This window comes from Lissotriton helveticus, chromosome 10 (genome assembly GCF_964261635.1).
Source record: "Lissotriton helveticus chromosome 10, aLisHel1.1, whole genome shotgun sequence".
Classification (NCBI taxonomy): domain Eukaryota; kingdom Metazoa; phylum Chordata; class Amphibia; order Caudata; family Salamandridae; genus Lissotriton; species Lissotriton helveticus.
This window is the reverse complement of record NC_136071.1, coordinates 780664089-780691715: the sequence shown is the minus strand read 5'-3', so window position 1 is coordinate 780691715 and position 27627 is coordinate 780664089. Positions and strand designations below refer to the sequence as shown.

The 27627-nt window shown below is 47.0% G+C and overlaps 1 protein-coding gene across 2 annotated transcripts in view; it reads right to left on the bottom strand.

Moving 5' to 3' along the window:
- KIF5B (kinesin family member 5B) overlaps positions 1-27627 on the bottom strand; it is a 795256-nt gene that overhangs the window by 460719 nt on the left and 306910 nt on the right. For both annotated transcript variants that reach the window (XM_078663342.1, XM_078663343.1), the window contains exons 12-13: positions 15883-16070; positions 593-661 (exon numbers count right to left, since the gene is read on the bottom strand). In XM_078663342.1, the coding sequence (XP_078519468.1) occupies positions 593-661; positions 15883-16070 (257 nt within the window). The remainder of the gene's footprint in view (positions 1-592; positions 662-15882; positions 16071-27627) is intronic.

Here is a 27627-nt window from a genome sequence, read left to right as displayed (position 1 = left end):
TAGTCATTGGCTTAGTAAGGAGAAAGAAGGTGTGGCATGTGAGGTAGAAGCTAAACTAAGAACAGCAACATAAGAGATGATAGCTTTGAGAGAATAATAACTCTGCTAAATCAGATGCGGTAGAAAGGTTCACCATGGGCAAGGAAGGATAGAGGTATGAGTTTTGGAAAGAGCCAAAGTAAGTTGTGGGCATGAAATTAAAGCACTGTGCTGCAGTAAAATCAGCAAGGGCCCCCTTAAAATGGGATGAATAAAAAGGAGTGATAAGCACATGTTCAAGATAAACAATGGGTTTTTAACATTTTAAGGATCAGAGGAAGGAGAGAATTGTACACTTGCTGGATTTCGTTTAAAGATACACAGTGGATTTCGAAAGAAAAGGAAAAAATCAATTGTTTTAACAGGGGAGGAAAGCTCACCCAAAGTGAGTCGGAAGAAGCAGACAGCAGACTGAGGAAAGAAAGCACAAGGTTGATACTGAGATATCTGAACAAATCATCTGCAGGAAAAGGAAGGCAGCAAATAATGAGTGAGTCAATGAATGGGCCCTGTATGAATGGGAGGTCACCTTGTAACATGTAGACTAACTCACCTCCTCCTGATCCAACATTTGCTGCTTGAGCTTTTCTACCAACTGGCTTTGCTGATTAATTTCTTCATCCTAATGGAAGAAACAGTTATTTCATGAAGAAATTCAATATGAAAAGTATACACTTTAAACATTTCTTAAATAAATGTCAAACACGCAATGAAAGAGTGAAAAATAATAAATCAAAACTATTTTATTGCAATAAGTTTGTTACAATCCCACCACAATTCCTCACCATTCTTAACTCTTTCTCCTAGGGAAGTCAGGTAAAATACGATGCGGGTAAAAGAAAGCTTGAAGGTGTCTTCTAGTGGTGTCTTCCCGGATTGGCCGGTCCCTTTTACTCCTTCACACTACGCCTCTTACACTTAGTTAATCCACTTCCCATCAATTCCTGTATCAACCCCTCTCCAAGATGACAGTTGGTCCTGCTCTAGGAAGTCCTTTAAATCACTGATTCTGACCTAGCTAGAGAGCGAAGACTTCCCACTGGGCTTCCCCCTGCTCCAACAGTATTATACCTAACTGAATTCATGCAAAGATTACAAAGTAGCTCCTTCCATGGGTCTTGCTAGAATTTAACAAGAGGAAAAGGGTCTTGGTAATTAACAGGAAAAGGCAGATTTTGGTGTGGTAAGCACCATAATCCACATGTAATTTTCCAAACAATGGGAGTATAAGAACAATTGTTACTTATCTGTAAACAGGTGGTTCTCCAGTATTGGTGTCTTTCATAGATTCACATGCTTGAATATTCCCCGTCGTCGGAGTGGGAGTCCCACGGTAAACAAAATAGCAATAATATACTAAGTATGTATATAAACATAAATACATATATATATATATATATATATATATATATATATATATATATATATATATATAAAATCACAAGAAAACACCTGAAATAGGTATAGAAAAAGGCATAACCAGCCTACCCATAATTCTACATAGGAATGCATGGGAAAGGAAACAAGCATTTACAATGCAACGGTTTCGCCTTTGCCAAAGTTAGAGCTATTGGCATTGTAAATGACAAATTGTTTATTTATGTGTTGGTTTTGAAAACAGATAAATAAATGGCATTGTCATTTACAATGTCAATAGCTTAATCTTTCGCAAATGCGAGACCTATTGCATTTGCACCCACACACACACACACACAGAGCCCCCCCCACACACAGAGCCCCCCCCACACACACACAGCCCCACACACAACACACAGCCCCACACACAACACACAGCCCCCACACACACACAGAGCCCCCCCCCCACATACACACAGAGCCCCCCCCCCACATACACACAGAGCCCCCCCCACACACACACAGAGCCCCACACACCCACAACACACAGAGCCCCGATTACATCTGAGAGAAGGATTTGGGAGTCTGCGGGCGGCTGCGCCGCAGATCAAAGGCTAGGTGAGCGCCCCGGCCCAGAGGCCATGGAAATGACAGGGGAGCGAGTCTTTTAATGAATATGCCCCCCCCCCACCCCTCCAAATTTCACTCACACAAAAAACGTCTAGGCAACGGCAGGCAGACACGGAGCTCCCCATTCAGGGTTCGGAAACAGTGACATCATCACAGGGCAAGCGCGGCCCTGTGGATGGTACTTCTGGGCACACCCAACACCCAACAGAAAAGACACTGGGTGTTGAGAGGGCGCCACACACCCTGCTCACGCCTCTGTCACCTCAAAGAATCATTTCCCCGCTGCCAACCACGGGAGAGTAGGGGTGTTAACGACCCTCCGCTTATTATTTTGCACATTAAACTTATTGTCGTAGTCTGACCCTACAGAAAAACAGTAGGGTGAAGATTCCGCAGACGCACCTCTCTGGTTTTGGGTGGAGTGGGGAGCGAATTAAAGCGATGAAGTGATGAAGGCAGATTTTGTGGCGGGCGGGCAGGGCACCGCACCGGCCTGCAGCTGACATGTGTTTGAGACTTACAACGCCTGATTCCCCCGCCCGCTTCTACCCTATTATATCACGACTGATCCACGCACAGAGAGCGGTGGGAACTAAGCGCGGGGCTCCTGACAGACAGGTCTGTGGCCCGCCACCAAAACACAGCCTCACTGGACCTGTAAGGCGCTACGGGTTTTTTTCCATATCTTTGAGGGGAGACGTGTTTCTATTGCACCCGCTTGGCTTTCTTTTTAATTGTGGGTTACAAGTTCTTGGTTCGCAAAGCGTGGAGCCTGAAGACGCTGTACTGGGGGGCGGAAAAGTAGAATTCAATGGGAAAACAATTTGACGACAGCAGTATAAACAATATTGATTGAATGATATCGATTATTATTAATAATATTGCTTGTGAATACACAGCCAGTGTAGCCCTACCTTGTGACGGTAAATTTCGTGCACGAATATTCCAGTCCGGGACCTCCGGGTTGGAAGCGCGTTTTGCTGACCAACCCTGAGGCCCGGGCTGTCCACCTTCAAAGCGGAGCACCCGTCGCGCTGGACTGCCCAGGTCTTTTGACGTCCGCCACGGATTGCTCTTATATATTCACGGTGTTACTTTTTAACTCGTATTCTTGTTGATAGCTAATTTGCAGCAATTCGAACCAACAACAATAATTTGTGCTTGGATTTCCGATTTTTAAAAAAGTTTTAGAAATAAAGCAGTGGTTGTCCAGCCAAACCAACACCACCTTGACTTAAAAGAAAAGAACGTAACAGACCAGTACATTTTGCATCAACACCACTGTTTAAACCATACGCAGCATGTGTAATCAGGGCTGGACATGGGAACTGGCAAACACGGTCCAACCAGCCCCGCTCCCTTCGATTCTTCGCGTAATCTCTCTCTTTCCAACAACCCATCCTCTCTCTCTCCTTCTCTTCTCCATTTCTGAGCGCTTTCTCTCCACCTTCACCCTCCCGCCTTCTCCATTGAAGCCTCCCTGTGGCTGTTGCAATTAACCTCGGTGAAAGTGAGAGCGGCTTCAGAGGCGCTCCCGGGATTCAAAGCGGCCCAAGGCTCCAGCCCACGGGGAAATAATATTTAGACTGACGCAAGTGTAAGACTTCGTATACACCAACCAACTCCTTGCAAAACAGGAACACCCACATACCTCACAGAAAGATTTGTTACAATTAAAATAAAATAATATGTAAAAAATTATATGAAGTAATCTTCCTCGAGTTTTTCTAGCACCCGATTCTCTCCCTTCCTTCCCCCTTCTAGCTCCCCACCTCACCTTCTGCCCACTTTCTCCTTTTCTCCCCATCTTCGTCCCTTCCCTTCTTTTTGCTCCGTCTCTCTTTCTTGTCTCCGTACTTGTATGTATGTACTTGTTGTTCGGAAGGGCTCTTTCTCGAGAAAGAACATAATAAGCACACCAATGTATCACTGTGCCAATTTCCCCAAATACGTCCTTTGCCATATCTCCCCACATTCACACACCACATCCTAATACTATGCAAATACGTACAATATGAAGTACTGTGACGCATCACACACTCTCTCACATGCAGTGTAGCTGACTTACGCAGAAGAGTGACATGTACTTCTGTCATACGCTTGTTGTGTCTCATTCAAAAGAAAGAGTTACACAATGATTTCGTCTCACATCAAAGCACGCACTAAACGACTGACATCACCTGCATCAAGTAACAATGTCACCCCTCCAACCCTTGCCCCGCCTTCCCGTCTCGCCCTGCAGAAGACGTCGCTTTGCCACCCAGGCTCAAAACAAATTGCGCTCTGATGTCACAGGCCCCAGGTAAGACCGTGAGGCACCGACTTACCCAGGGGGGCAGCTCCGCTGTGGAGATGCGGAGCTTCACCGACTTCTCCTCATCCTCCAGGAAGGCCAGGGCCCGATGGAGCCGGGAGCCCTTGGCCAGCTTGTTCTTCTGGCGCCATCTTCGGAGGAATGCCAAAAACAAACCTTGGCAAAAAAAAAAAAAACAACATCCGCCCACCGCCGCAATGACGATCGCAAGGGGGCGGAGAGGGAAAAAATGTACGGAACGCCCACGAATCGCCTCGCACAATGACGGACGCCTCTCTCTTCCAATGGCTAGCCTCCATTTATGGAGCTAGCCAATGGAAGACAGATACGTATAAAGGGGTCAGAGTATATTTCTTTTCAAAGCATCAAATGTCACATATAAACATAACGTATCTCAAATCATAGCCAGTCCATTGATATAGTGCATATTTTATTTTAGCACATAGTAGAACGGAAACTTAGCATCAATCAATAAGTTCCGGAAATCCTTAGGTCAGAAAAGTTTATAAAAAACATATAGATCAATTCAATGAATCAAAAAAAACTTGTAGATAAATATCTAGATCAATTAATTGGAAACAAATCATATGTATAACTTGTATCAGTCATGGGTTATAACATATTATTTACATATGTATATCAACGCGCTATCGGTGAAAAAGGAAAGGAGGTAGTTAGGTGGGATAGGTGTGATGGGATAAGTGTGGGGACTGGGTAAAGGTGTTGTGACCATAACACAATCACAGTAATATTCAGTAAAACCTTTACAGTCTGATTTAGATCAGTAGTTCCAAATTGCTCCTTTACATAGGATTAGTTTTTTTACATATATTTTCTCCTATGCGTAGAGAAAAGGTGTGGTCTTGTCTACGTTTCGACCCCTTCTGGTGTAAGGGTTAGTTGAAACCTTATTCTGGGGTCTTCATCAGGACATAGAACAGGAGCGCTTTACGTCTGGCCATCCAGTGGCCGTTAAGGTAGGACCATCCTAGGTTCCTATGGTAGAGGATATAACTGGGACGTAGTAACCATCCAGTCGCGGTTTTTAGTTGTTTTCACTGGCAGTGAGCTGATCGTGTGAGATGTTTGCCTGCATTACTTGGTGACAAATAGAAACACCGGGGTAGTGTGACCTCCTGTGCATCCGGACGGCTGTCTTTGCACACAAGAAAGAGATTTGAAAACAACTAAAAACCGCGACTGGATGGTTACTACGTCCCAGTTATATCCTCTACCATAGGAACCTAGGATGGTCCTACCTTAACGGCCACTGGATGGCCAGACGTAAAGCGCTCCTGTTCTATGTCCTGATGAAGACCCCAGAATGAGGTTTCAACTAACCCTTACACCAGAAGGGGTCGAAACGTAGACAAGACCACACCTTTTCTCTACGCATAGGAGAAAATATATGTAATAAAACTAATCCTATGTAAAAAAGCAATTTGGAACTACTGATCTAAATCAGACTGTAAAGGTTTTACTGAATATTACTGTGATTGTGTTATGGTCACAACACCTTTACCCAGTCCCCACACTTATCCTATCACACCTATCCCACCTAACTACCTCCTTTCCTTTTTCACCGAGAGCGCGTTGATATACAACTATGTAAATAATATGTTATAACCCATGACTGATACAAGTTATACATATGATTTGTTTCCAATTAATTGATCTAGATATTTATCTACAAGTTTTTTTTTTGATTCATTGAATTGATCTATATGTTTGTTACAAACTTTTCTGACCTAAGGATTTCCGGAACTTATTGATTGATGCTAAGTTTCCGTTCTATGTGCTAAAATAAAATATGCACTATATCAATGGACTGGCTATGATTTGAGATACGTTATGTTTATATGTGACATTTGATGCTTTGAAAAGAAATATACTCTGACCCCTTTATACGTACCTGATTAACTGACCCAGGTCAGATAGTTTTTAGGGTTAACCCCGTTAAAACTTATCACAATGGAAGACAGAGGCGGGACAGCCACCACATACTATTCTCAAAAGATTTCGCCTGCACGAAACGCTACTGCGCAGCTGTTCGCCAGGCGAAACCTAAAACCATATGCAGCCTATCCTTGTCATTATGTTGGTCCGAATTGCAGCCAATCAGGCGACAGCAACCCTCTAGAACCTTCTCCTCAGAGCTCAGCACCTCAGATTTTCGAGCACAAGAGTGACCAAAGAGTCTGTGAGGAGAAGAGAGCCTCTGAGGGGAGGAGGGAGGGTCGCATGTGAATCTATGAAAGACACCAATACTGGAGAACCACCTGTTTACAGGTAAGTAACAATTGTTCTTCTCCAGTATTGGGGTGTCTTTCATAGATTCAATAGCAGTCAGTACCAAAGAAAGTTTCCATAGTTACAATGCATAATAAAAGACTGAAAATCATATGTATGGAGCACATATATATATCAAACAGTCAATAAATACTTGGAAACTAATAGGAGGAGGGTAGAACAGAGGCTCACCTTATTGAAAAAGATTGCGAAGCACAGCCTGTCCTACTGCGGTATCCCCTTCATTCATGGCACCCAGACAGTAGTGTTTCGTGAACGTGTGCCTGCTGGACCACGTGGCTGCTCTGCAGATCTGATGCAACGGGACACCGGCAAACAGTGCAGTAGAGGACGCCATTGATCTGGTAGAATGGGCCCTCACCGAAGATTGCAAAGGTTTGCCTGCCTTTTGATGGCAGAAAGCAATAGCGGAAGACACCCTACGGGCTATCGTAGGTTTAGTAACAGGACGTCCCTTGTGAAAACGTCCATAAGCTACAAAGAGTTGGTCAGATTTGCGGAACTGGGCCGTTCTGCTGATGTAGAACTTCAAACACCGTTTAATGTCTAAGAAGTGCAAGCGTTGCTCCGCAGGAGACTGCGGGTTAGCAAAGAAAGTCTTCAGAATAACAGGTTCATTATTGTGGAAATCTGAAGGTACTTTAGGAAGAAAAGTAGGGTTAGTGCGTAGCAGCACACAAACCGACTGAAACTGAAGAAATGGTGGTTTGATCGTAAATGCATGAATGTCACTCACTCAACGCGAAGACGTCAATGCAAGAAGAAGAGCCACCTTCCAGGTGATGTACTTGAGGTCAGATCTATGTATTGGTTCAAACGGTGCATTCATTAATTGTGCCAAAACAATGTTGAGGCGCCACGCAGGAAGAGGGCGCCGAATTGGTGGAAATTTACGAATTAGTCCCTTGAAAAATTGGCGTATGATCCTAGACGAACAGAGGGAGGTGGAGCCATCGTGGCAGAAACGTGAAATTGCCGCCAGAAAAACTCTTAAAGTCGCATGAGACAATCCTGACTGAGCCAATTGGAAGAAGAAAGGGAGGAGCTGTGCAGGCGTTGCACGCAAGGGATGCACACCTGCAGCAGCACACCAATGGCAAAAAGTTTCCATTTCAACTTGTAAGTTTTTATAGTTGAAGGAGCTCTGGCCTGAGCAAGGATGTCTCGACATTCTTGAGGAATGGTCAGATGTGCAAATTCACAGTGTTCAGGTTCCAGGCTGATAAGCTCAGAGAAGAGGGATCCGGATGGTAGAGGAAACACCTGTCCATGGAAAGAAGATCCATCCGAGGATGAAGAAGGATGGGCTCGCACTGGAACAGAAGGAGCAACTCCGAGAACCATGCCTGTCGTGGCCACCTGGGAGCAATGAGAAGGATGTGGCAGGGTTCTCTCCGTATCTTCCAAAGTACCCGAGGCACTAGAGGGATTGGAGGAAAGGCGTAAGCAAACAGATTTGACCAGTTCATCAAAAGGGCATTGCCCTGTGACCCTTTGTGGGGATGCCAACTTGCGTAAGCTGGGCATTTCCGGTTCTCCGGCATCGCAAAGAGATCCAGCGTTGGGCGCCCCCAGTGACGAAAGATCATGTCGAGTGTTGGTTGATGTAGCTCCCACTCGTGGGTTGATGATCGGGATCTGCTCCGGGAATCCGCCAGGAGGTTGGACAACCCTGGAAAATGAACTGCGGTGATCGTGATTTTGGTGCTTGAGTGACCAGTCCCAAATTGCCTGTGCCAGGCGAGACAGTGCCGGAGATTTTGTTCCGCCCTGCTTGTTTATGTAGTGCATGCAGGTTGTGTTGTCTGTTTGTATAAGGACAGACTCTCCTTGCAGCACGGGTTGAAACGACTTGAGCGCTTTAAAAATGGCCATGAGCTCCAATTTGTTGATGTGCCAAGCTTTCTGATGTCGCGATACAAAAGGGGATGATGGACGGAGCGTTTGAACAAATCAAACACTCACCCCCAGTCAACTGATCTGGGTTTAATCCATCACCATTCTTTAGTTCACTCAGCCACCCCAGTTCAGACAGGGCTATATGCAAATCAGTCTGACCCTGTGCCTTATGGGAACAGTCCAGCCCGAACTGCCAAGCCATGTCTTCCCTGGACCGGCAGACGGCTGTAATGCCAGAAACCGGTCCTCGGAAGCTTGTTTCCGGTCCAGGGAAGGCATGGCTTGGCAGTTCGGGCTGGACTGTTCCCATGAGGCACAGGGTCAGACTGATTTGCATATGGCCATGTCTGAACTGGGGTGGCAGACTGGGCTAAAGAACGGTGATGGATCAAACCCAGATCTTTTGACTGGGTGTGAGTGTTTGATTGGTTCAGATGCTCCGTCCATCACCACCCTCTTTTGTAAAGCTTTTTGATGTAGCGTCCATTTTCCTTTTATGGACAGGTCCTGGAGGTGCGCCCCCCCATCCCTCCAGAGGTGCATCCGTTGTGAGTGTAAGATCGGGAGTGTCTGATAGGAACGACATCCCTGCTGCAACATGCAATGGCTGTGTCCACCATTTGAGCGCTGCTTTCATCCGATTCGTGACAGAAATCAGATCGTTGAAGGATCCGGTGACCTGACGCCACTGTCCGTCTAATTCTTCTTGAATAGGACGTGTCCGTAGTCTGCAATGTGGGATGAGTGCGATGCACGATGACGCCATCCCTAGAAATGACTTCAGCAGTCGAACTGAAACGTACTGTTTTGACAGTAGAAGAAACACTAGACGAAGAATCCGTTGTTGACGTTCCAGGGATACAAACGCCTTTGCTAGCGTGGTATCTAACGGGGCCCCTAGGAAATCCTTGCAAGTTGCAGGGTGTAATTGGGACTTTTCCAGGTTGAGAGACAGACCCAAGGAGCGAAACACCCTCTGACATAGGGAGGTATGGCGCAGCAGTTGTGAACGGGACTGCGACTTCAGGAGGCAATCGTCGAGATATGGGAATATCTGGACACCTTGAAGGTGAAGAAAAGCCATGACTGGAGCCAATATCTTGGTAAAGACTCGAGGGGCGGAACGGAGGCCAAATGGCAGTACTCTGAACTGGAAATGCCGTTGCCCCACCTGGAATCGTAGGAACTTCCGATGACCTGGGAGTATTTGGACATGGAAGCAGGCGTCTCGGAGGTCGATAGTAGCCATGAAATCTCCGACTGAAAGCAAACGCAAGATTTCTGTAAGCGTTAGCATGCGGAAGGATTGATTCTTGAGATATTGATTGAGCGCTAAGTCCAATATTGGCCGCCATTCCCCGTTCTTCTTGACGATTAGGAAAAAACGGGAATAAAACTCCTTCCCCCTTTGAGACTTTGGCACTACCTCCACTGCACCCTTCTGAATCAGAAGGCGAACCTGATGGAAAAGTTCCTTGAGGTGCGGAGGAGGCGGTCCGGAAGGTGGAGTTGGAGGAGGGATTTCGACGAATTCCAAAGCACGGCCCTTTTCCACAATGTCTAGCACCCAACGGTCCGTGGTGATGGAGGACCATTGAGAACCAAACAGAGATTCGACCTTCAATTTGTAGAGTTAAAGGCAAGTCATTGTCGTTTATTGGAAGATCCTCTGTAAGTGGACTTCCCTCTATAGGTTTTGGCTGGCTGTTGGCGAGACGACTGTTGTCGATTATAGGAGTAACGCTGGTTGTTTTGATTATAGGGGCGATATTGGTTGCTGCCTCCTCGAAAATTAGAGTTGGTGCCTCGTCCTCGAGCACCCCGAAAGGGCTGCTTTTTAAATTGCAGGGTTCCAAAGGCACGTGCCGTTTCCTTGTCCTTTTTAATGGACTGTAGCGCCTCATCAATGTGTGCCCCAAAGAGTGATTCGCCATCATAGGGCATATCCAGAATCTTTGCTTGAACTTCCTGACGGAAGGAGGTGGAGCGCAACCAGCCTTATCTTCGTAAGACAGCAGCTCCCGCAAGGTGTCGGAAACCAGTGCAGGCCACATCAACTGCACAATCAATCAGTTCTTCTGACGTTCTTTCGCCTTCCGGAGAAGTTGTAACGCCTTCGTCTTGGAAGCATCCGGAAGCATAGCCACATAAGCGGCCATGTCTGCCCATATCTGCCGGTCATAACGACCCAAAATGGCCATCGCATCCACCACGATGTCATCCACTGTGGTGGATGACATCGTGGAGAACTTGCGGCCTATCGCATCAAGGCGACGGCCCTCACGGTCTGGTGGCGCTGTGATAGTGGAAGCAGGATTCCGGGATCCCCGCTGGGCTGCCTGTGTAACAACCGAATCCGGTTTCGGCTGGCCAATGAGGCACGCTGGGGTTCCTACAGGCGCCTTATACTTCTTTTCCAATCTTGGCAATTGGGCAGGCAAGGAATTTGGTGTTTTCATCAATTTTTCTCCTTCCGCCCAGATGAAATCAATAATAGGAACCGTATGAATCTGCTTGAATGGCTGACTTTTAAAATCATAGAGGAAACAATCCTCCTCTGTTTGGACTCGTGGCAGCATAAAACGTTGAGCTGCTCTGTCCATTAGCTGATGAAAACTTGCAATATCTACTTGAGGAGAATCCCCTTGTGGCACTTGAGATGGGGACGGTGTTTGAGCCCGATAGTCAGCCCACTCCGCCATATTATCATCAGCATCCACATCCGTAACCTCCCCCATCTTCTCGATCAGGTGGGTTCTCCTCCTCATCATCCGGATACACAGTAGCGTGTACTTGAATGTATGTATGTCTCTGAGTAACTGCAGGTGGTTGAGGCACGAAAGGAGCAGCTGACGGCTCCACCGTAGGTGCTAAGACGGAAGGAACAGTAGACACCTGTGGCGATGGAGGGAAACGTCTGTTATAGTCGTCTATCATATTCTGTAGGTTAGAGATGAGCGACAAAGGTAACGTCGCAGTCGGAATTTGAACAGGCACTTCTTCATCTTGGCCATATTGTTCCTCCTCATCATTGCTGAACTCTTGGCATTTTATAATTAAATCAGATGGACTTTGAGCGTCAGTGAAAGACTCATGCACATCCACTTCAGACTCCTGGTCTGAGTCCGTGGCAAACAAAGGTGAGGGAGGCAGTGTATCACCAGGGAGTGCAAGTTGAGCACTTGGAATCTTATGACCCATGTGAGAAGTGTCATCCTTCGCGGACCCGGTGGAAGACAGTGGCAGCAAAGGAAGAGAGGCAAAGCAGATGGCATCGTAGTTGCCTTTACCACAGTTGGAGACTCCATCGTCGACGGCAATGATCCTGTTGATGGTGCCATCGTCAGCATCGACGACGACGAAGACTTCTTGGTTTTTGTCGTCGAAAACGTCGTCGACTGACATCGTCGATGAGGCAGCCGTCGACGGCAATGGAGTCGTAGAAGGAACCTTCGTCGTCGTAGCCGTCGGCAGGACCTTCATCGACGGCAAAGGTTTTTTCTTCGTCGACGGGGCCGTGGTCGACGGAACACTCGTCGAAGGCGTCGACGAAGCTAGCATCTTCACACTTTTCGTCGACGGTGATTTAGATCTACATCACCGTCGACGGAATTTTCTTCGACGATGAAATTGGAATGACTGACGACACAGTCTTTGAACTGAGGATCACCTTCATCGGCGACGACGTCGACGGAAAATCTGTTGACGATCCAGAAGCCAGCGTCGTCGTGACCACCGTCGTCAACGTACCAGAGACCGCCAATCTCGTTGACGGAACTGTAGTCGACACTGTCGTCGACTGAGCAACAGTTTTCCTCACAGAAAAACCTGTAGAAGTCGCAGCAGTAGCCTGAGAGCCAGGTCTCGTGGGCCCAGAAGTAGTAGGGAGAGGTGAAGACACCGCAGGGGCCAAAGAAAGACATTTTCTTCTTTTTCATAAATGGAGAAGGCAACTCCTGCACACTACTTCTTTTAGAGGCTGCTTGGGAATGGCCAGACATGAGGCTTTCAGCATCAGAAAGTACATGCTCCTTGTCTTTTAGTCTCTGAAGCCAGAGGAGTAAACGGCCTTCCCTATCTTTCAAAGTCTTAGTGGAGAAAGTTCTACAGAACTTACAACTTCCCACTTCATGGTCCGGGTAAAGACAGTAAATACACTTACTGTGTGGATCCTCTGAATAAAGTCGAAGCTTTCCACATCAAGAACAAGCTCTGAAGAGGGATTTCTTACTTGAAGACATGTTGAAAACCAGGCAAAAAGCAGAAGAGTAGAGAAAACTGAGCAGAGCTCAGGAAGACTCCCTTACACTTGACGTGCGGTAGAAAATCTGAGGTGCTGAGCTCTGAGGAGAAGGTTCTAGAGGGTTGCTGTCGCCTGATTGGCTGCAATTCGGACCAACATAATGACAAGGATAGGCTCCATATGGTTTTTTCCTTTCCCATGCATTCCTATGTAGAATTATGGGTAGGCTGGTTATGCCTTTTTCTATACCCATTTCAGGTTTTTTCTTCTGATTATATATATATATATGTATTTATGTTTATATATATACTTAGTATATTATTGCTATTTTATTTACCGTGGCACTCTGACGACGGGGAATATTCAAGCATATGAATCTATAAAAGACACCCCAATACTGGAGAAAAAACATTTCACTTGTCAAATTCCGGACATCTTCATGTCAGATGTTATCAGTGCATTAATTAGAGCATCTGGCACAGGCGACCAGGAATCACACCATTGATGGTTTTTAAAGGATGCCTTTCAGTGAGTTGCACTCCCACGGCTGATGGGTGGACCTAACAGAATTACAATATAATTGATTATTGCTTTTGGAACATGAGCCTTCCAGTGGATTGCATGCTTGCATACATAGGTTGACTCCCTGTTACGCTTGGCAGTTTTTGGAAGCTGCTTTTTCAAGTCGGTTGCACAGACTACAAGTGGGTGTGCTACAGACTTATGAATTGACTTTTTATTTCGGTGGAAAGATGTACCTTGCAGTATGTTGTCCTTCCATCTCTCCTCGATGGAGCGCAGACACTCCTTCACTGCAAAGGTATTACGTCTTTGAGCCATTCCATGCCCTGGAAGAGAAGTGGGTGTTGCCCTGAAGGTGCTCAATAGATCCAAGGCCCCATTGGATGATGTGCTCATGACGGAATTTTATCATACCTACTCTGCTCTCCTAAAGGACAAATTGCTTGAGTTATTTAGGGAAGCAAAGGAAAAGGGTCTTCTTCCACCAACTATACATTAAGTAATTGTGTGCCTAATGCTTAAGCCAGGGGGTGACTCATCGGACCCCCTCATTTTACAGGGCCATCACCATTCTCAACACAGATCTCAAAATCAGGCTACAGAGGTTAATTTGTGAATTGGTGCATGAAGAACAGTGAGGATTCATGCCGCCCGTAGCACCACTTATAATCTACGGAGGTTGGCCCTTGTGTTACATAGCACCTTGAAGGGGGAGATGGCATTGGACTCCCTTGACCGTGAAAAGTAGCTCCATACTGTGGAGTGGGGATATCTAATGTTGGTATTACGTGGTATAGGGTATGGCCACATTTTTTGCACATGGATCCACCTTTTATACACGGAGCCCTCTATTCGAATACAGGTGGGGGATGAACTCTGACTTGTGAAAGGTGGGTAGAGGTACTCGTCAAGGTTGCCCCTTTCCCCCCTCCTTTTTACGCTGGCAATCAAGCCTCTCACGCTGCTACTGCGTGGTGAGAAGGGGCCATGCATTTATGTCCACAAATGTAGTATGAACAAGTTCTTGGCTTTAATTATCATGGCTCGTCCGTTTTCTCAATGTCCCTCTGACTACACTCTTTTTGGACTAACAATTCTAAAGCTCAGGGTTGTCTGTTATACCCTATGAAATATTGTTTGTGCTCATCTTGTTACATTATGGTACTAGCTAAATATGATATTCTCTGCTACCTCCTTTGCCATTTTTCCTGTACTATGTCTTTCCTTCCAAAATGTGAAGCGCTCTGACACCCTTCAGGGTCATGTTTGTGCTATACAAAACCTTATAATAAATAGTGCAACCTGCCTTAGGGCTGTAAGGCCTGCTGTACCGGTGACTTATCTATACTGCATGTTGTGTCTGAAGGCATGGCAGTATTTTCACTTTGTCTGCACCAAGACACGCAACCTGCAATGGCAGTCTGCATGAGTTAGGTGAGGGGTGCCTTAGTGTGGCACAAAAACATACTGCAGCCCTTGGAGATCCTCTTTAGTAGCCTCGCCTTAGGCACCTGGGTTACATTTACTAGGGATTTACAGGGGTGCTAAAGGTATTGCCAATTGGGGGAACAATTGTACAGTTTTAGGGAAAATGACCTAGCACTGGGTAGTTGGTTAGCAGGAACCCTGTGCACTTTCTAACAAAAGTGCATCAAATACCAGGCAAAATTTGTGGGACCATGTTAAAAAGGGGCACTTTCCTACATCAAGGGAGCAGGAACGGGAGCTTCATTTTGACTTTGACCGGCCATTTCAGAGAGTCTTCACCCTCACTGTTCCGGACAGTTTTGGGATTCATCAAGGCACAGTCACTGCAGGCCTTGGAGTAGTGTTACGACCCCAGGCAAACCTGATGGGAAACCATTCACAGGCATTTCCTTGCAACAGTCCCTACAAGGTTTAAACCCGATGGTCTTGGGAGGTTACATTTGTCCTTGCACATTGGATATTTAAACAATTTGTAGAAGGTAAGAGTTTTGTGAAAAGACCAGAGGTAGCTCTGGCTTTGCGTCAGGTGGAGTTAAAAGAAAGGAAAGGACAGAAGGGCACATAAGCGGTGCCTATAGGCGGTTCTGCAAAACTGCCGGAGCAGAACAGTGTTGGTGCATAGCCACACAATGCCACCTACTAGCACACAGAGGTACAGCTGAAAAGTTTCTGGATCCAGTCCGACACCTGGGGATTGTTCAAAAGGTGAAGTAGTATGTATTTTAAATAATGCCCAGCTGTAGTACTGTTTGAAATAGATCAGACTTCAAAACCAGCAAAGTTCTGCATTTTCAGTAATTTAATGAACACAAAGGACACATGGAAATTCTCTAAAGGCAGGGAACAATTACAAAACACACAAAAACTATCTTCTGTCAATACTAAAAATGCATACATGGGGAATGGAGCCTTAGATTTGTACATTATGCTATGGTTCAGTGAGTGAACATGCTCACAACTCCAAAGTGGCGACCATCTTAAGTCACAATCAACCACAACTGATATCCAACAAAGAACATATTCAAGAGAAAAATAGATTTTACAAGACAGAATTTTTAAAGAGAAAAAAAATTAACCATACCTTGTCATCAAGCTGTTTATACAACTTAGAAACTTCTTCCTCACACTTTCTTCTCTCTGCATCAGTAAAATTAACTCCAATTGTTGTTGTGGCTGCTGGTTTGTCATTGATAACCATGTTATCGACAACAAGGGCTTCTAGATTGGCTTTTTCTTTATCAAATTGTTCTTCAACTGGCACAGATTCACCTAAAATACGACAGAATATGCAATTTAATATAAACTAAAGAAAAACAAACGGACGTTATTTGGGTCTGATATAAATACACTACCTTTAATTAAAATAAAATACAAACATCAGGATGTTGTCAAACCAATAATCTAAGAGTTAAGCATCACTACAGTCCACTGTGAAAAAGAACATATGTGAAGGATGCTTCCAGGTTAATGACAATAAGACTGCTTCTCAAACCTCTCCATTTGCCCAAACATTTAATCTAAAATGCATTTGAACAAAAACATTACTTACCCTGTAAGCATCTGTTCAATAGCGTGTAGTGCTGTGGACTCAAATGTTCTGTACACTTCTGTATCTAGTGTTGTGCTCGAACATTACAATCTTTCTTCAAATAAGTTTTGAGTCGCTGCAACTGCTGCAGCTCCTCCCTTATTCCACAATGCGCACATGCACAGATTCCACCCTGTTTTCCATCGGGCAGATGAGGAGAAAGTGGGGTACAGAGTAAGACTATGAGGTGCTTTGCACATTGTAAACTGATAGAAAAGTAAAGTGAGAAAAGTAAATGTAACAACATTGCAAGCTTCCAGGTAAGATGGTGCCCCCCACTCTGGACAAGCAGTCCCCTCTAGTAACCACTTTGAAAGCGTCCCCTTCTGTACTCCTGGTCCCAGTAGTTGATCAGTTTGTGGCGAAGTAACCTGCAACGACCTCCCCGAGTCCCTCTCTGAATACCAGGTCGCGTAGTATGGCTGGTTGTGATCACCACAGTGGAACCCTCAGTCTAATTCTCTCAGGTACCCACTCCAACAACACCAGAGCATGGTTCGACAAAAAAACGGCCTAACATTTCAGTCTTCATTACCACACCACACCACACACCTCCCAAGAGAGCAAGAAACGGTTGAGTCTACTATATGCCTTATGGGTCGGTGTGTAACAAGTACAACCTTGTGTCGCTCAAATGTCTACATAGTGGAGCATGCTCATCCCCTCACCCAAGGCAGTTGGCATGTGCCGTTTAGTGTGTTGTTTGGCAAGTACCTATCCAATAAGCCGTCGAGCAGGCAATTAAAATCGCTTACCCATATCAATGTCGTCCCAATGTATGGGAGAAGCAGACTCTCTATATTATTGAAAACATCACTGTCATCTGTGTTAGGGGCATAGATATTCACCAGGCACGCCTCAACACCATTGCGCTTACCATGTACTATGACATAACTGCCCTCCACATCCGCCTCGTATTTACGTAGTTTAAATGGAAACTGTGGGTCTACCCATATGGCCACCCCCCAGAATAGGTAGAGTATGTAGATGCGAAAAGCTGCCCTGTCCACTTCTTATGGTCATTCTATGTCTGTGTCAAGCAGGTGTGTCTCCTGTAACATAGCAAGCTGAATGCCCCATCACCTCAAATATATTTGTATTCTATAAAGCTTCACAAACAAGTTTGGCTTGTCTATTTTGCGTATGTGCTGCACAATGCCATCATCGTTGCTGGCGAGTCCCATGAACTGAATAATTCGAACATACACCTCCTTCCCCCACAATCGGGTAGACATTGTAGAGGGGGAGAGGGAGGGGGCCCGGAGGACTTCGGGGTAGCCCCGAGCCCCCATTGGAAACGGTCTGAAGGTAGCGGTCCTTAATACGCGCTCCTTGCAGAAACACCACCTCCAAGTGTTTTCCCTATTACAAGAGGGCAACATCGATGTCTTGGCACTCACTGAGATGTGGCTGGGGGACACCTCTACTCCTGACATGGTGGCAGCCCTGCCTGCTGACTTTGATGCGGTCTGACATAATAGGCCAGGAGACTGCAGGGGAGGGGGGAGTAGCGGTTCTGTTCAAAAAGAGCCTCCCAGTTACTAAAATACTTGCGGATAACTGAAAGCACTGATATCCTGGCGATAAAAAAAAATCTGAAATCATCCTGCTTTATACTTATGGTAGCATATCGTCCCCCCAGACCCACCCCTGACTTTAATGAGAGTTTCTGGAACTTTTGTCTGATCTATGCTCCAGATATAAACACCTCCTAGTAGTGGGGGACTTTAACTATCATTGGGACAGGACGCATAGAGAACCTGCGGAATCTCTATTTGAGTCAAACAAGAACTCTATGGAAATGGTGCAACTGGTAAACAGACCTACTCATATTAAAGGGCATACGCTAGAACTAATTTGGCCTTCTAAACCACAGGCACAGATAACCGATATCAGTCCTTGTGCCTGGTCGGACCATGCGCTGTTGAGATGTTGGGTCCCCATGGATAGCCCACTCCTGCGGCCACCACCTCTGTGGAGGAAAGTTAGACTATGGAAGAACGTCGAGGCAGACTCCTTAGTCGCTTTACTCCACTCTATCCCTGTCTCTGTGCTAAGTGAGGATAACCTGGACACAAATGTGCAGCCCTGTTCTCCCGATTACTTCAGGCCATTGATTCCTTGGCTCCTGAACGGAAAGAAAGGATTAGAGATAAAGGGAAAGGAGCCCCTTGGTACGAGGAGTCCTTACGGGAAAAAAAGCAAATCCTTCATCAAGCTGAGAGGAGATGGAGACTTAGGTATGATCCATTAGATTTAATAACTTATAGAACTCTCCTTGGCACGTATAAATCAGCTATCCTAGGTAAGAAGGCAGCATCCTATGAAGCTAGGATTAGCTCGGCGGGAAATAAACAAAAAGAGATCTTCGCAATACTGAAGGAACTGAGCCAAAAAGGGGACAAAAACACCATGGGAGACTTGCCGACCTGTGATAGCTTCCAGGGGTTTTTCCTTCAAAAGGTTCGGGATATTGTCTCAGAAATGACCGCAAACCCCGTGGATCCCAGTCTCCTGGACCAGAATGCCCCCGTGCCTGAGTAGCCAGCTGGCTAGCTTCCCAAAACTTGAGCAGGCCACCTTAGCTACAGAGGCCAAACGGATTAAATCAGGCTCGCGAATGGACCCTTGCCCGCCGGGCCTTTTTCAAATGGCCCTGCCGGGAGTGAAAAAGCAGGCCCTGGCATTACTCAACGAGTCTTTAGATCTGGGCTATCTACCAGCAATGTTGAAGGAAGCAAGGGTCACTCCCCTATTGAAAAAACCAGGGGCAGATGCGTCAGCCTTAAAAAACTATAGGCCCATCTCACAGCTCCCTTTTCTTGCTAAAGTACTGGAACAACATGTCCTGAAATCCCTCTCAAAATATTTAGATGATCACCATCTGCTCCACTCTAGTCAAGCGGGCTTCAGGACACATCATAGTACTGAGCTGGTGATGGTGTCGGTTTTGGACGAGCTTAGAATCAGAGCCGATAATAATCATCCGAGTGCTCCGATACTGTTAGATCTGTCAGCAGCATTCGACACGGTCAGCCACGACATCTTGCTGAGCCGTTTGTCGAATTTAGGCATAAAGGGGCAAGCACTTCAGTGGCTAAGATCCTTCCTGACCAACCGTACCCAGAAAGTCCAAATGGGGGACCAGGTGTCAACTTTGGGCTCCCTGACCTGTGGAGTTCCCCAGGGCTCTGCTTTGTCGCCACTCCTCTTTAATATCTATCTGCAGCCCTTGGTGGAGGCGCTCACAGGCAGAGATTGCCAGGTCTTTAACTACACTGTTGACACCCAACTCCTGGTCCGTCTTAAATCACACCAGCCAGGCACAAGAATCAGTGAGAAATATTCTCAGGTTCACTGTCAATTGGATGGCAGCCAATTCGCTAAAAATCAACCCGGACAAAACCGAGGTGCTTATTATTCCAGCTCAAAATAGCCCTTGGTGTGAACTGTTCTGGCCCTTAGAACTAGAAGTGGCACCAACCCCAGTACCAGTAGTAAAGAGCCTGGGCTTGAAGATCGATTCTGATCTGTCGATGTCTAGCCAGGTATCGGCAGTGGTAGGTATCTGCATGGGCCTACTTAGGCAATTACGGAAACTTGTTCCCCTCCTCTCCACCTCTGTCCTACAATCAATTGTCTCAGCTACGGTCATCTCCCGGCTGGACTATGGGAATGCCCTTTATTTACACATCCCACAGAAGCTACGGAGGAGACTTCAGGTTGTACAAAATGATGCAGCCAGGTAATTTTTAGCCTCCCTAGGCGAACGCGAGCCACCCCCTTGCTTCATAAACTGCACTGGCTGCCTATTGAACAGCGGGTGCACTTTAAGAGTCTGTGTATAGCCCATAAGGCCTTACATGGAGATGCGCCTAAATATATAAAAGACAGTACAAAAGGACGTGCCGGGACGGGCTCTGCGTTCTTCAGAGACCTGCAGATTAGCCTCCTCCAGATACAATCTTAAGACAAAAGGGGGCACAGCGTTTTCGGTCCTCCTGCCACGGATCTGGAATGATCTACCAGAGTCCTTGCGCAAGGAACCAGCTCTGCTCCCCTTTAGAAAGCTGCTAAAACCCACCTGTTTAGAGAAACACTGACATCTGTTTAATCCTCCGCCCTGCAGTCATGCAGTGCCCTGCTCCTTCTCTGAAGCGCTTAGAGACCAGTGGTAATTTGCACTATATAAAAATAAAATAACATAACATAACATAGTGATAACAAAAAGTGTATCCCCTTGTAACCACAGTCCCAAACCTCCAATCCCTACCCTTGAACATTATCAACAAGCATACCTCATCTGTTCTGTCGTGAAAACTTCATAACAGGAGCAGCAGCACACTTACACTCCTCATACACTTTATACCTCTGTCTACCTACACATGCTCCTCATTAAGACATCCAGTATATATCTTCTGCCAGTCCAGGGACAGTGCACTTCCCAGACTCGCTATGTGTCCGTCAGCAACGCCCCCCTGACCATGGTAGTCACACACACCCACTCTTTGCGCTATCAACTCTGCCCACTCACACCGGTTACCTTTCAGGAAAACATGATAATCCAATTACGAAATAAGGCTAGAAAAGAATAGGACTAAGAAGACAAAGCAAGAACCAACAATGTAGAAGGAGTTGAAAAGAAAATGGAATGAAGAGAGGGGCGCTGTCAGCCCATGTGATACCGATGACCATATGAGTCCATTCGTCCAGCTATAGGGTGGAGGAGGCTAACTCCACCAAAACACGGTTCATTGTTCAGAAAGGATGCCATTGTCTATGGCACGACTCCTGCAAATCATTTTGTTAAATCGGTCCTCTCGCGTCAGCTGCCTCCATCCACCAGTCTCTCAGGATCCTCCTAGCTAAAGAATGTCCTTGACAATATCTCCCGTGCTTGCCCCAGAACCCATGGCCAGCACCTCCTCCACCAGCGCCTTGGAGGCCTCTCGTTCCGCCTGTTGGGTCACTTGATTTATCCTGGGAGACCTTCTGCCCACGCACTAGAATCAGTTTGTTCCAAATCCAGGGATCCATCCCCTCATACAAACACTCTTTGCATTGACCTGGAGATCTTCCTGGATTTTGGATTTCAGCTATTGCTCTTTCCCTTTTGGAATTAGTTGAGGTTCTCCCCATCTCTCTCCCCCTAGGCAGAGTCCTCTTGCCTCCATGGACCTCTAACCAGTCCCACACAGCCTCCAGGGCCGTGAAAAAGTGAGCTCGATCATCATGGAGAACCTTCAGCTTTGCCGGATAAAGGAGATTGTACTGGAGGATCATGGCATGCAACTTTTGTTTCACCCCAATAAAGGATGTTCTCTGCTGCTGAACCAAACAGGTGTAGTCTGGGAATATGTAGATTTTTTTTGTTTCCAAAACCAAGGTCTCCATCACACCTGGCCGCTTTGAGGATACAATCCCGGTCTCTAAAATTTAAGATCTTAGCTATTGGTGTCCTGGGTTGGGCAACCGGCGGCAGCGGTGCCACAAGCGCCTGGTGCGTCCACTCCACAATATAAATGGAGGAGAGTTCAGCTATGGGGAATACCTCCTTGATCCACCTTTCCAGGAATAGTTCAGGCTCTTTCCCTTCTACTCCCTCTGGAAATCCAACAAAGGCCAGATTACACCTACGGGAGCGCCCCTCTGCATCCTCAACCCGGCGATCCAGGGCCATCATCCTGTATGATTGCAGTTAGTGTTGCCTTTAGTGTGGCAACTTCCTTCTGCGTCTCAACAATAGCCTGATCTGTGGCCAGCGAGCGATCCGCGACAGTACGGAGGTCGGCACGCAGCAGTCCGACATCCAGTGAGACCGCATCTGTTTTGGCCTGAACTGTTACACTGGAAGCCTCAATCGCTGCGAGGATCTGGGCCCCTATGGGCTCCGACTGCGCCGTGCCTCCCCCCACCATATCCACCTGCAGCGGGTCCAGTTTTGGGGGCACTCCCTGAGCGGGGTAGTGATCCATTTTCATCGGTTATACCGTTCTATGGGGGTCTGTCCTGGTCCATGGCACAGCCCACCACCTGGTCGCGGAGGCCACTCATCGATTTCACCCCACCTATTTGTACAGGTCAGGGAACCGTGCCGCAGCCCGGCGGACACTGTGAAATGTCGGTTATTCTGACTCAACTCCTCGCCATCCCTACACACCGGGACCGCCAGGACACCTCGGGCTCAGCTCCCTAGTCCCGGCCGGTTTCCCCGTATGTGCAGCCTCCCGTACAATGACAGCGCAGCAAGCATGATCACTGTCCTTTTCAGGACCCACTCCAGCGAGGCACCGACGCTCAACCCACGAGATCACACTCTTCCACACCTCTCACTGTCGGCAACAGCCAGCATCCGCCTCCCAGCGAGGCGGCCAGGGTGTAGCCCCCATCCGCGGCATCTCGCCATGTCAGGGCCCGGTTTCAACCACCAGGCCAGGCCCACTCGCAGCACAGTCCGCACTCTTTACGAGGGCAAACTCCACAGCCGGGGTTTGGGGGTGGGAGGGGATGCACATTTAGCCTCTATTCTTTTAGGTCCTCGAGGGGAAGGATGTCGACGGCCGCTTCAGCACCTAGACAGGCACCTCGATTATCACACAACCCTCCCGGCTCACTCCACATCGAGGCAGCGCAGGCCCAGGGCTTCTGAGCTCCCTAGGCAGTGTTTGCTCCGGTCGTCATCTTGGCCACGCCTCCCAGGGAAACAGTTATATGCATTAGCAGGTAAGTACACAACTTACTCTTCCAGACTTCTGGGGTTTAGACAAACACTGTGCAAGGGTCAGTTTAAGATAGGTACTGCACTACCAGCGGTACTGGGGCGGCCGGGTGCAGAGGTCACTGAGACTTATGTTAGTTAATGGAGACTGGTTGCAGGCAGGTACCTGCGGTTCCAGGGCATAGACCCCGGGGGTTAAAACAAGCACAAGGGGGACCACAAGGCAGCACCAAAGTTACACCACCAGCGACACAGGAGGGCCCAGGTGTAGGGTGCAAATCAGAGTCAGGCGCCCAATGCAAACAAATGAAGCATATCAGTCAAACAAGTGGCTTCAGGCTCAGGCCAGGAAGCTGGATGAAGGTAACCAGCAGAAGGACAGTTGGGATGCAGGGTAAGGTCTGGGCACCATAAGCCGGGTTCCCCAAGGTCGAGGGCTGAGGATACAGGAATGCCTTTGGGTGTCGGATTTTCTTTACCGGAGCCGGTCAGGGGGACCCTTCGTCTTGAGGCTGCAGTTGACCTCGTGGGGTCCAGGAAAGCTTAGCCACTAATAGAGCCAAGGTCGGGATCACAGGGGGAGACATCGCTGGACAGGTGAGCCACTCAGACTTGGGCCACGGGCGTCAGGTGTAGTGTGGGGAGGGGTTGCAAATCCGCTTGGGTCTGGAGTCCTTGAATTTTGAGTTTTCTGGACAGGGCCGCTGTCCTCTGGGAGATCTGGTCTTTCTTGAAGACTGCAAACACAAGGAGAGGATGGACGGAGCGCTGAAACGTTTCAGACACTCACCCCCAGTCACAGATCTGGGCGGAATCCATCATCGTTCTTTAGCTCACTTCACCACCTCAGTTCAGAGCCAGCTATATGGACATAAGTCTTGAATCTGGGCCTCATGGGAACAGTCCAGCCCGAAGTGCCAAGCCATGTCTTCCCTGAAGCAGAAACAAGCATCGTGGGAACGGTTTCTGGGTAACCCCCCTCGTCAGCCAGGCTAGCATGAATCCAGTGGCAAAGTGAGCAAGGGACTCCGTGTGGGCATACCCTACCAACTTAGGGCAAACAAAGCAAACACAAGGAGATGATGGACGAAGTGCTGAACTTTTCAGACACTCACCCCCAGTCACAGAGCTGGATTGAATCCTTCATCGTTCTTTAGCTCACAAAAGTTCTGTGACTTGGGGTGAGAGTCTGAAAAGTTTCAAGCACTCCGTCCATCATCTCCTTGTGTTTGCTTTGTTGAAGAGTGCCAGTCTTCCTGGGGTTCTTGGAAGTTGCTGGCCACACGCCAGGCCTCTTCTTCGCAGGCTCTTCAAGCTGGAGACAGGCCGGTAAGGCTGGGGTCAAGTCAGTTGTCATTGTCAAGCTTTGCTGCACAAGGTGTTCTTCAATAATTTATCTATTTCCTTTTTCTTCGTAGGTTGCAGGAATCTGAGGCTCAAGGTTCAGGGGTGTGCTTAAATATTGTTTAGGGGTGTCAAAGGTACTGGCAGCTGGTAGCCAATAGGCTACTTGCCTTTAAGGGTGACTACACACTTGGTATGTCTCCCTCCCCTTGGGGAGGAGGCATCCCCTAACCTAATTGGTTAGAACCTTTTCATTCAAGATGGGGTATTTTCTAAGGAGGGGGTCACCTCAGTCCAGGGCACCTTGGGGGTGGTACTGGCAGAGAGTGGACACACCTCTCCTGACTACTAATTTTCCAGCCGACCTTTCGGCCAAACGTGGGGCATTTTAGGCTCACCTCCTAGAATGATGTTCCTGCTTGGGAGTAGGTGTGAAGCCCCTCCACCCCAAGCAGCCTTTGTTCCTGAGAGCACAAGGGATCCCACCTCAGGGGGTCAGAAACATGTCTGTGTGTGGCAGGCTGGTGAGACCAGTCAGCTGGACACAAGAGAGTTGGTCATTTTTCAGGGAGCATCTCTAAGATGCTCTAGGACTGCATTTTACAACATATCCAACTCTGGCTTCAGTGTGGGTTTATTGTGTTGAAAAGTTTGATACCTAAATTACAATGTCTAAGAATGGATTTAGACACTGTAGAGGCATATTGCGCATGCAGCTATGCCCTCACTGGTGGTATAGTGCACCCTGCCCTAGGGTTGTGAGGAATGCTAGAGGGGTGACTAACCTGTGCCTCTGGCACAGGGATGTGCAGCATGTCGACTCTTAGGTTGCATCTGCACCAAAACACACAATCTGCAATGGCAGTGTGTATGTGTTTGGTGAGGGGTCTCCGAGGGTGGCACAATACATGCTGCAGCCTTAGAGACCGTCTGGTCACAAGGCCCATGGTACCACTTGTACCTTTTACAAGGGACTTCCAGGTGGGCCAGAAGTCCGGCAATTGTGAAAACAAAGGACATGTTTGGGAAAGAACACAGGCATCTGGAACATGATTGGAGGGACCCAGTGCACACTCAGTCAAAGTGCATCAGATATCAGGCAAAACGTGTATTGGGAGGGGGGAGGGGGAACAATGCAAATAAAGGCACTTTCCTTCACTTACTTTTAAATGTTTTGTAGGATTGTTCTCTTTCAAATACTTGCAATCTATGTAAATCTATGAAAATAGCATAATTGGAAATGCTGTTGTGGTGAGAACTCACAAATGTCTCTTACTAATTAATCTTAGTACACGATTATAACATTAATAAAAAGGTTTCCCTGCCTCCTGTATTTTGTGGTCTACAGGTGTGATACAAAACCAAATATATTATGAAAAGCATAATCAATACTTTAAACATCTAAAGATGATGTCACCTGCAAATCAGAGGTTTTGTAACTAGGAACCGTTGCTTGTTACACTTTGTTCCTTTTTTTTGTACCCATCCTGCCTTCTCCTCAGATTCCTGAACACTGAAGAAAAAACATTGGCTTCCCCTTCAGGACTTCATCGTTTTGAAGACTAGCTGTCTCGTCAAAAATTGAACTGAGGAGCAATAGCGCAATGCACCGAGGCAAGAAACTAACCACTTCAGAGGGAGTGTGTCATGCCAGGAAGCAAAAATTAAGAAGGTGGAGGAAGGCTTTCCAAGTCTATGAGCCCATGATTTGGAAAAGCATTCTTACCAACATCCGAACCCCTACTACACTCTCCTGCAATTCAGAAAGAAGCTGAACATTCACATCTTCAAGGAATACTACCCCTCCCCCCCACAACAGTATTGCGTCTGTCACTTTCCTCTCTGTAAATGAATAGCAACCCTTTGCTATACCACTTCTTCAGTACCCTACTGATTCCTAGCTACATTTGGGCTACACAAACAGAAACACATATGTAAATGTATACTTGTAAAGCGCACTGTTACTCCATCACGCAGTATCCTGGCGCTGTATACCGCTGGGGAACCCGTCCTGGCTTTCCCTGTGAGATGGTCCCTCCTGGGCACCCCCAAGGTGAAGCCAGGCATCCCCGGCGCTGATAGGGCCGTTGTGGAAATTAAGCAAGCTATTGCCCAGAGTTGCAGAGTGGGACCCATGGTTAGCTTAGGCACCTAGGCGAGAATTATCGAGTCCGCGGACATTGACCCAAGACCCTGCAGCGACGGGAATTGAACCCTGGTCCCGGGCCGACCTCTGCTTCAGGGTCTGCCGCTTCTAACCATTGAGCCACGCTTCTCCATATGAACAAGTTACTTATGTTGGTAACACTATTTCTGATGGATACGCTATCTAACCAGATATTCCTCACCTGCTGAATACCTCCAGGCACCAGACTCAATCTAGAGAAGTACTCAGCAATTCCATCGAGCATCAACAGGTGAAACAGTGCATCTTCAAATCGGATCTGTCCGTGCCCATAGGCCATGTCAGGCCCCTACATACTCTCCACCTCTGAGCAATAATATGGATTTCCTTCTGATATCAGTCTGCGTCATCAAATGTGGAGCCTTAGTAATCAGATTAAGCCAGAGTGCAGGTCGCTTAAATGGGATTTTATTTGTAAATCCCAAAAATATAGTTTCTTACCTTTTGGTGTAGTTTTAGAGCTTGAAGAGTTTTCTGGATTCACATGCTGTGCATTATTCCGCCAATCTGGAATTGTTGCATTAGTCCTTGTTTTTTAAAAATGTATTTCTTTTTTCTTGTTAGTGGGTGACAACATACCACCATTTGGTGTCCACTTGTGACAGACGTGCTTCCTCTGGAAGCTCCCACCTTTCGTCACAATCTTCAGATTCATTTTTTTTTCTTTCTCTTTTTCTCCTTCCCCCTTTGTCTCATCTTTCTTAGTGGAGGAGGGTGGGTTCGCTAGTGAATCCAGAAAATTCTTCAAGCTGCAGAACTACACCGACATGTAAGAAACTATTAGTTTTGCAGCGTGAATCTTTACTGGATTTACATGGTGTGCATAGATTTTGTAGCGGTTTGTTAGTTCTGTGGTGGCTGGGTGGAAGATGAGCATTGGTTTGTGAATAGATTTTGCAAGACCTTTTGTCCTACTTGTGCGTCTTTATTCATTTCGATGTCCACACAGTAGTGTTTCATGAACGTATGCACTGAAGACCATGCTGCTGCC